At 44.1% G+C, this 10926-nt stretch overlaps 1 protein-coding gene across 1 annotated transcript in view; it reads left to right on the top strand.

The window, feature by feature from the left end:
• The first annotated feature begins 692 nt into the window (after positions 1 to 692).
• LOC115171437 (protein shisa-6) overlaps positions 693 to 10926 on the top strand; it is a 100244-nt gene continuing 90010 nt past the window's right edge. Inside the window, exon 1 of the mRNA XM_029728249.1 lies at positions 693 to 888. Within this exon, the coding sequence (XP_029584109.1) occupies positions 845 to 888 (44 nt within the window). The 5' untranslated portion in view covers positions 693 to 844. The remainder of the gene's footprint in view (positions 889 to 10926) is intronic.

The following is a 10926-nucleotide window of genomic DNA, read 5'->3' as shown; positions in this document are numbered from 1 at the left end:
AGTAACTCACATTTGTAAATGTATCGAATGCTCCCTTAGCTCTGTTCTACCATTTATGAGTTCAGTCTATAGGAAGTTGCCCTTCAAAGTTCTCCTGGGGTAAAGCTGAGAATGTATGCAGTTGATAAAGACAGTGGGCCTATTGCACTTGTCCTCCACACCATCACAGCAGCGCTTCTTGTTGCAGAGATAAGGAGGCGGTTGCCTTGTGGGATCAGAAGCCGTCAAATCACAGATCAGGAGAGGCTGTCGAGCAGGAAGAGGAAGACAGGAGGCAGGGAGTGTGTGTGTGTGTACGTGTGGTGTGTGTGTGTCTGTGTGTGTGTGTGTGAGTATTCACTCTTGTAATCATGAAGAGACACACCTATTGATAAGCTGCTGTCCTTGTCCACTGACACTGAACATCTGGCCTGACCTAGTATCCCCCAACTAAGTGAACAGGGCTGAATGATAATCATGTTTTACCAGCCTCCCCACCCACATTAACCTTTATGAACAGGTGTTTGTACAGACCTCTGTTTGTTTGTCTACCCTTCTGCATTTTCGCTAACATTGTTCTATGAGGTCTAACTGCTGCCTGGGGGCATTTTTTAGTACGTACTGTGACTATTAAACTCTCATACTTAGTGAGGATGAATGGAATTGTAGTACTTAAATAGGATTATACAAGTAAAGTGGAGATAGCTGTAAAATATGATCTTCCCTGTTGTTTTTCATGGTGCAGCATGTTGAAACAGACAGAATGGGCCAGAATCGGAGCACCTGTAACTTGGCAGCTGTGGAGGAGAGATTTAAAAAAGGAGGATGAACTGGATGTACCTGTCCTGGTTCTGCCAGCCTAACAATGACGAACAGCTACATTAATCAACCCCGTCCTGCAGACAAGGGGTGAGTCCAAAATGAACACTTCACCAAATTTAGCCGCTACTGAAAGGTTGCTTCCGCCTCCCCAGGAATACCCTGGCCCACTTCTCCCTCTCCCTCCATATGTCTCCCCCTGCACTCTCCCTCTCCATTCTCTCCCCCTGTTTCTTTATTCAAGAGAATCTTCCCTTTGTTGATATTAAGGTTCACTTCCCTGAACAGTTACTATGCGAAAATATGAAGTTGGTTTTGGCAGGCTGAAGCACTATATGGTATTGTTATGCTGATGACTTTGTGGTTGGATTGATTACACAATCTAGGCTACTTTGCATTGCTGCTTGTCATATCGAAATAATAGAGGCTACATTGCCAGGGTCAAAATACTTAACCTGTAAACAAGTGTATAGAAGAAGAGGATCTGATGCACCAATAGGATACCATTTACGGTGTAAACACATTGCAGCACCAAACCTACCCAGAATCTCCCTTTAGGGAAACTGGCTCCAGAGTGACCAATAGAATGCCATTTACAGTGTAAACACACTGCAGCACCAAACCTACCCAGAGCCTGGCTCCAGAGTGATGGGCCTGATTGTTCTGGGGAGATAAGACTCAGGCCTCTCTGATGTAGACAGCTTCCTTTCACACAAAGACACAAAGAAGCGGACTGCATTGATTTTGTATCGATTCAAGGGCCCAGACTTTGGAGATCTCTCCAGTTAGTTCTCGTCTAGCTGGGAGTGTGTTGAAGGAAGCAGATAATATTGTGAGAGAGTGAGACAGCCAGATAACACAGTTAGAAAGCAATAGAGAGGAATTATATTATTGTGGAGCTATGATTTTCTCGCCCATCTAAAGGCTCCTGGTAGCGTCCCAATGGCCAATGAGATGTAATTTTGTCACGGTAGAATGAGCACCTGTCTGTTGAGCCTACAGGCTGCTGGTGGCCCGTTAGTTATGGTGAGAGAGAGTATGGCCATTTATCAGCTTGGGCGATTTCTTAAATGAGGACATATTGGGGCAGGTGACAGAGCAGCACGAGAGGAGATTAGGCCTGTAAATCGGCTGTAGCCAGAGAGCTGAAGTGACAGCAGGCATCTCCCCTGGATCTAATAGGAGCTAGGCTGTCTGTCTGTGGGCTCCTACTGCACAGGGTCTGTTCCACTATTCACAGTCAATTCCGGGGGCACTGGAGAGCAAGGTGCACGTTTTGAGGTATGACCCAGGTGCAGACAGTGTTGAAGAAACAAAAGCTTATTCTTTAAACAGGGGCAGGCAAACAACAGGTCAAGGCAGGCAGGCGTCAATAATCTAGAGAGGGTGTAAGGCACCGGAACAGCAGGCGGGCTCAGGGTCAGGTCAGGCAGAGGTCTGTAATCTAGAGTAGTGGGGCAAAGGTACAGGACGACAGGCAGGCTCAGGGTCAGGGCAGGCAGAACAGTCAGAACTGGGAAACTAGAAAACAGGAGCAAGGAACAGGTGGGAGCAGGGAAACAAAACGCTGGTAGGTTCTACAAAACAAAACGAATTGGCAACAGACAAACAGAGAACATAGGTATAAATACACAGGGGATAATGGGGAAGATGGGCGACACCTGGAGGGGGCGGAGACGAGCACAAAGACAGGTGAAACAGATCAGGGCGTGACAGCTGGAGTACCTACAGTATCCACGATAGGGAAGAACTGGGGACAGAAGGAAGGGAGTTGTCACTGTTGTAATAATGGCATGCATGAAGAGGCCCTGGCAGAATTTCTGTCATGGTTTCTAATGCTAAATCAGAACAAGGGAAACAGACAGTCCATCATGACAATGACCCAAATGTAGAAACTTTAATTCCGCACAAATGTGAACTTGGAATTCAGAGAACTGTGTATCCCTAAAAACAAATGCAAAAACAGGAACCTCATTGTACAATGGATGTTTTCATATTGCCAGATTTGTGACTGTCTCTGTTTACAGATGATAAATCCCAGACTTGTATTTTGAGTATGACTGCAGTCGGCCTGTTATTAATTGGCGTAGGTTTTGCAAAATGGGGTTACTTGAAGAACAGCACAGCCTTGGCCATGCAGAGCATGAGAGATGTGACAATGCCACTGATGAATTTAAACAATAGAGTCGACCAAGGAAAGAGGATCATGTATTAAGTCATACAGACAAGATAAGTATGGGGGATGAATTATATTTGCCGCAGATACAAAAGTTTATGGATTATGGCTGTTCCCAAACAGTAAATTAAAATGCAGTATATTTACCTCTCCAAGTGCCTCTTCTGCAAAAACATGTGATTGGGGCAGTCAGCAGGATGGAATTATAAGTGTCTTTGGCGGTTGGTTAAGACTCATTAAAGAGTTCTATAGTTGGGACCCTACTGAGTCTGTGTGCTTCTGAATAGCCCAGAAAATAAATATTGTTTCACCCATAATTTTTTCTCTCTTAGGGATTTATATTAAAGAGAAAGTGGGCGTGCGGCAATCAGCTAATGGCTAGGCTGGCCGCAAGCTGACGGCTATTAACTGTGGTGTTGCACGGCAATTAGCTTGTGATTGGAAGAGACAGCTGAGACATGGCTGGTTTTCTCTGTGGACGATCTAGTGTTCCACTTAATGGGATGCTACTTAAAATGTTGTCCTTTATTTTTTACGAGTAAAACTTTCCCAAACGCCATAACATGGACAAAATGTGTATTCCTTCACAGCTCAAAGGGATATTTGCAGATGTCTTTCACAAAACAGCTATGAACTGGCAGTAATCATTTAGAACTGAAAAAACATTCCCATATAATAGTATGCTGTTGACCTCCAATGGATCATCATGACTCCGTCATCCATATGGGTCATTCATGTTCATTACTCTCCATTCTCCCCCCTCTCTCCTTCTCTATGCCTCTGACATGTTCTCTGCCATCGAGCTGTCACCACTCAACTGTAACCATGAAACATTGCAATTTCTGCCTTTTAGAAACATGTGCAAGCTGTTTAAAATATATATATATATATAAATATATATATATATATGTATGTATATGTATTTATATGTGTATGTATATGTGTGTATGAATGTATGTTTGTGTCTGTATGTACAGTTGAAGTCAGAAGTTTACATACACCTTAGCCAAACACATTTAAACTCAGTTTTTCACAATTCCTGACATTTAATCCTAGTAAAAATTCCCTGTCTTAGGTCAGTTAGGATCACCGCTTTATTTTAAGAATGTGAAATGTCAGAATAAAAGTAGAGAGAATGATTTCTTTCAGCTTTTATTTCTTTCATCACATTCCCAGTGGGTCAGAAGTTTACTTACACTCAATTAGTATTTGGTAGCGTTGCCTTTAAATTGTTTCACTTGGGTCAAACGTTTCGGGTAGCCTTCCACAAGCTTCCCACAATAAGTTGGGTGAATTTTGGCCCATTCCTCCTGACAGAGCTGGTGTAACTGAGTCAGGTTTGTAGGCCTCCTTGCTCGCACAAGCTTTTTCAGTTCTGCCCACAAATATTCTATAGAATTGAGGTCAGGGCTTTGTGATGGCCACTCCAATACCTTGACTTTGTTGTCCTTAAGCCATTTTGCCACAGCTTTGGAAGTATGCTTGGGGTCATTGTCCATTTGGAAGACCCATTTGCGACCAAGCTTTAACTTCCTGACTGATGTCTTGAGATGTTGCTTCAATATATCCACATAATTTTCCATCCTCAGGATGCCATCTATTTTGTGAAGTGCACCAGTCCCTCCTGCAGCAAAGCACCCCCACAACATGATGCTGCCACCCCTGTGCTTCACGGTTGTGATGGTGTTCGGCTTCTCCCCCTTTTTCCTCCAAACATAACGATGGTCATTATGGCCAAACAGTTCTATTTTTGTTTCATCAGACCAGAGGACATTTCTCCAAAAACTACGATCTTTGTCCCCATGTGCAGTTGCAAACTGTAGTCTGGCTTTTTTTATGGCGGTTTTGGAGCAGTGGCTTCTTCCTTGCTGAGCGGCCTTTCAGGTTATGTTATGTTACTGTGGATATAGATACTTTTGTACCTGTTTCCTCCAGCCTCCTCACAAGTTCCTTTGCTGTTGTTCTGGTATTGATTTGCACTTTTCACACCAAGGTACGTTAATCTCTAGGAGACAGAACACATCTCCTTCCTGAGGGGTTTGACGGCTGCATGGTCCCATGGTGTTAATACTTGCGTATTATTGTTTGTACAGATGGAAGTGGTACCTTCAGGCGTTTGCAAATTGCTCCCAAGGATGAACCAGACTTGTGGAGGTCTACAATTTTTTCTGAGGTCTTGGCTGATTTCTTTTGATTTTCTCATGATGTCAAGCAAAGAGTCACTTAGTTTGAAGGTAGGCCTTGGAATACATCCACAGGCACACCTCCAATTGACTCAAATGATGTCAGTTACCTTATCAGAAGTTTCTAAAGCCATAACATCATTTTCTGGAATTTTCCAAGGTGTTTGAAGGCACAGTCAACTTAGTGTATGTAAACTTCTGATCCACTGGAATTGTGATACAGTGAATTATGAGTGAAATAATCTGTCTGTAAACAATTGTTGGAAAAATGACTTGTGTCATGCACTAAGTAGATGTCCTAACCAACTTGCCAAAACTATAGTTTGTGAACAAGAAATTTGTGGAGTGGTTGAAAACGAGTTTTAATGACTCCAACCTAAGTGCATGTAAACTTCCGACCTCAACTGTACATACAGACACAAACATACATATACATACAGTACCAGTCAAACGTTTGGACACACCTACTCATTCAAGGGTTTTTATTTATTTTGACTATTTAATTTTTTTCCTTTAACTAGGATTAAATGTCAGGAATTGTGAAAAACTGAGTTTAAATGTATTTGGCTAAGTTGTATGTAAACTTCCGACTTCAACTGTATATATATTTGCAAAAAAATATATGGGGGATTGGAAGTGACGCAGACATTGATGTAAGCTACAATCTATCTGCAATATTAAAGCTGATCTACCCCCTAAAAAATAAAATAAAACAATAAAAAACATGCAAGCTGTTAGACTCTTTCCGGGAACCATTTGTTCTATGCGCAACACCAATGTGTTTGTGTGTGTGTGCGTGTGTGTTTGTGTGTGTGTGCGTGTGTCTTTGTGTGTGTGTGTCTGTGTGTGTGCGTATGCGTATGCGTGTGTGTGTGTGTGTGTGTGTGTGTGTGTGTGTGTGTGTGTGTGTGTGTGTGTGTGTGTTTGATTGCTATATTTCTCCTTTCTCCTGTAACAGTAACAAAATATGTAAGCCACAGCACAGATGAAGAGAAAGAGGGTCATAGTCGTGCTGATTTTTGTCTGGTGCATGCTGTCAGGAAGGAGGACAAGGGGGAGAGCTCCAATGTAAAAAAACAGAACTGTAGTGAAGGGACCAGGGCTCTGATGTACCAACAGTACTGTAGTAAAGGGACCAGGGATCTGATGTACCAACAGTGCTGTAGTGAAGGGACCAGGGCTCTGATGTACCAACAGTACTGTAGTGAAGGGACCAGGGCTCTGATGTACCAACAGTACTGTAGTGAAGGGACCAGGGCTCTGATGTACCAACAGTACTGTAGTGAAGGGACCAGGGCTCTGATGTACCAACAGTACTGTAGTGAAGGGACCAGGGCTCTGATGTACCAACAGAACTGTAGTGAAGGGACCAGGGCTCTGATGTACCAACAGAACTGTAGTGAAGGGACCAGGGCTCTGATGTACCAACAGAACTGTAGTGAAGGGACCAGGGCTCTGATCTATCAACAGTACTGTAGTGAAGGGACCAGGGCTCTGATGTACCAACAGAACTGTAGTGAAGGGACCAGGGCTCTGATGTACCAACAGAACTGTAGTGGAGGGACCAGGGCTCTGATGTACCAACAGAACTGTAGTGAAGGGACCAGGGCTCTGATGTACCAACAGAACTGTAGTGAAGGGACCAGGGCTCTGATGTACCAACAGAACTGTAGTGAAGGGACCAGGGCTCTGATGTACCAACAGAACTGTAGTGAAGGGACCAGGGCTCTGATGTACCAACAGAACTGTAGTGGAGGGACCAGGGCTCTGATGTACCAACAGAACTGTAGTGGAGGGACCAGGGTTCTGATGTACCAACAGAACTGTAGTGAAGGGACCAGGGCTCTGATGTACCAACAGAACTGTAGTGAAGGGACCAGGGCTCTGATGTACCAACAGAACTGTAGTGAAGGGACCAGGGCTCTGATGTATCAACAGTACTGTAGTGAAGGGACCAGGGCTCTGATGTACCAACAGAACTGTAGTGAAGGGACCAGGGCTCTGATGTACCAACAGTACTGTAGTGAAGGGACCAGGGCTCTGATGTACCAACAGTACTGTAGTGAAGGGACCAGGGCTCTGATGTACCAACAGAACTGTAGTGAAGGGACCAGGGCTCTGATGTACCAACAGTACTGTAGTGAAGGGACCAGGGCTCTGATGTACCAACAGTACTGTAGTGAAGGGACCAGGGCTCTGATGTACCAACAGTACTGTAGTGAAGGGACCAGGGCTCTGATGTACCAACAGAACTGTAGTGGAGGGACCAGGGCTCTGATGTACCAACAAAACTGTAGTGAAGGGACCAGGGCTCTGATGTACCAACAGTACTGTAGTGAAGGGACCAGGGCTCTGATGTACCAACAGAACTGTAGTGAAGGGACCAGGGCTCTGATGTATCAACAGAACTGTAGTGAAGGGACCAGGGCTCTGATGTACCAACAGAACTGTAGTGAAGGGACCAGGGCTCTGATGTACCAACAGTACTGTAGTGAAGGGACCAGGGCTCTGATGTACCAACAGAACTGTAGTGAAGGGACCAGGGCTCTGATGTATCTTGAAGCTATTGTATAAAGCCCTCAAAGCATTAAGTCATGGTTTGATTAAGTCATTTAGATATTAGAAGTACATGAGATTTTGTCTTGATGATAATCCTGTGTAAATGCATTTTCTTGTTAAAAAAGTTCAACTCTTTCCAGTGACAAGAAAATGACCACCTCTACCTGAACTTTCTCTTAATCTATATTCCAATTTCACAGTGACTGGTGATATCTCAATATTGTATTATATATATATAGGCTTAATCTTTTATGGGTACCAAACATTCACTAACACAAGCACACAAATATACATGTATGTACTGATTACCGACCCCGTAGCACTCACGTCTGTAGCCATGAAATGCTTTGAAAGGCTGGTCATGGCTCACATCAACACCATTATCCCTGAAACACTAGACCCACTCCAATTTGCATACCGCACCAACAGATCCACAGATGATGCAATCTCTATTGCACTCCACACTGCCCTTTCCCACCTGGACAAAAGGAACACCTATGTGAGAATGCTATTCATTGACTACAGCTCAGCATTCACCACCATAGTGCCCTCAAAGCTCATCACTAAGCTAAGGACCCTGGGACTAAACATCTCCCTCTGTAACTGGATCCTGGACTTCCTGAAGGGCCGCTCCCAGGTGGTAAGGGTAGGTAACAACACATCCGCCACGCTGATCCTCAACACGGGGGCTCCTCAGGGGTGCGTGCTCAGCCCTCTCCTGTACTCCCTGTTCACTCATGACTGCACGGCCAGGCACGACTCCAACACCATCATTAAGTTTGCTGATGACACAACAGTGGTGACACAACAGCCTGATCACCAACAATGATGAGACAGCCTATATGGAGGAGGTCAGAGACCTGACCGTGTGGTGCAAGGACAACAACCTCTCCCTCAACGTGATCAAGACAAAGGAGATGATTGTCGACTACAGGAAAAGGAGGACTAAGCACGCCCCCATTATCATCAATGGGGCTGTCGTGGAGCAGGTTGAGAGCTTCAAGTTCCTTGGCGTCCACATCACCAACAAAGTAACATGGTCCAAGCACACAAAGACAGTCGTGAAAAGGACACAACAAAACCTATTCCCCCTCAGGACACTGAAAAGATTTTGCATGGGTCCTCAGATCCTCAAAAGGTTATACAGCTGCACCATCGAGAACATCCTGAAGGGTTGCATCACTGCCTGGTATGACAACTGCTCTGCCTCCGACCGCAAGGCACTACAGAGGGTAGTGCGTACGGCCCAGTACATATGCCAGGGCCAAGCTTCCTACCATCCAGCACCTCTATACCAGGCGGTGTCAGAGGAAGGCCCTAAAAATTGTTAAAGACTCCAGCCACCCTAGTCATAGACTTTTCTCTCTGCTACCACACGGCAAGCGTTACTGGAGTGCCAAGTCTAGCTCCAAGAGGCTTCTAAACAACTTCTACCCTCAAGCCATAAGATTCCTGAACAGCTAATCCAATGGCTACCCCCACACTGCTGCTACTCTCTGTTATTATCTATGCATATACACTTTAATCACTCTACCTAAATGTACATGATTACCTCAATTACCTCGACACCGGTGCCCCCGCACATTGACACATTGACTCTGTACCGGTACCCCCTGTATATAGCCCTGCTACTGTTATTTACTGCTGCTCTTTAACTATTTGTTATTCTTATCTGTTGCTTTTTGGGGGATTTTCTTAAAACTGCGTTCTTGGTTAAGGGCTTGTAAGTAAGCATTCACTGTAAGGTCTACATCTGTTGTATTCGGCACATGTGATAAATACAATTAGATTTGATTTTGTTTTATCTCCAACAACTAACTTGGCTTCAAAGATAATCTTGAGCTGAATGCAAAGAGACCAAATTTATACTCTTCTTGAAGCTATTGTATAAAGCCCTCAAAGCAGTACATGAGATTTTGTCTTGATGATAATCCTGTGTAAATGCATTTTTCTTGTTCAAAAAGTTCAACTCTTTCCAGTGACAAGAAAATGACCACGTCTACCTGAACTTTCTCTTAATCTATATTCCAATTTCACAGTGACTGGTGATATCTCAATATTGTATTATATATATATAGGCTTAATCTTTTATGGGTACCAAACATTCACTAACACAACCACACAAATATAAGTGTGTGTATTGTGTACGGCAACTCATTATTCATTTAACTGCCTTGTTACATCTTTCCCCTCGCGGCAGCCCCACGCCATTCTGTTCTTAATGTAACCTAAAAGGTACACTCTTAGAGAAAAGGGTTCCAAAAGGGTTCTTTGGCTGTCCGCTTAGGAGAACCCTTTTTGGTTCCATGGAGAACCCTTTCTGGTTACACATAAACCCTTTGGGGTTCCATTTAAAACTCTCTGTGGAAAGGGTCCTACATGGAACCCAAAATGGTTCTTCAAAGGGTTCTCCTACGGGGACAGCCGCAGAACCATTTTAGGCTCTAGATAGCATATTTTTGATGTTACATGGTCTGATTGATTGAGTCATGTAAGCTGCGTTTAGACAGGAAGCCCAATTCTGCTCCTTTTTCACTAATTGGTCTTTTGACCAATCTGGTCAGCTCTGAAAAAATATTTGATGTGATTTATGAAAAGACCAGTTGGTGGAAACAAGATCAGAATTGGGCTGCCTGTCTAAATGCAGCTGTATAGACCTGTTTCTTTATCTGCATTGTCTTCTCAGTAAATAGTAAGTAGAAGAAACCCACAGTGTCTTTATTCTAAATGCGAATCATCAGTGAGAGCCATCCATCTGGGGCTTCTCAGTGACAGAGGCAGGGGTCTGAGTGACTTTCTTCAATAGGATCCACACGATTCTGTTTCTGTTGATGATTCCTGGGGATGTTCCTGGGGAACTTACCCACGATGCAGCCCTTATCCTTGGCCAATTCCCAGAACAGTGGAGGAGCCTAGTGAAGAAACCCAGATATTGTGTGATTTATTTATATATACTTTTTTGTCTACATTCTTTTTTGTCCCTCCCTCTTTTTCCAGTGTGCCACGTCGAGGTGCCTGGGAGAGCAGCTTCAGTGCCATCAGCTTCATTGTGTACCTTACATGAAAAGAGAGTGAGATGCCTCCCCTGCGGTGGATTAATGATTTATTGCACAGCCTTCTTGCTCTTCTCATCTCACTTGTAAGGGGGGGAAGAGAGAGTTTAACAAGCACGCTTGTTTTCACCCAGCCCTCAGATAGTCCCCATTTAGA

Source organism: Salmo trutta, chromosome 32 (genome assembly GCF_901001165.1).
Source record: "Salmo trutta chromosome 32, fSalTru1.1, whole genome shotgun sequence".
Lineage (NCBI taxonomy): Eukaryota > Metazoa > Chordata > Actinopteri > Salmoniformes > Salmonidae > Salmo > Salmo trutta.
The sequence above is the reverse complement of the archived record's forward strand: the minus strand, read 5'-3'. Positions and strand labels throughout refer to the sequence as shown.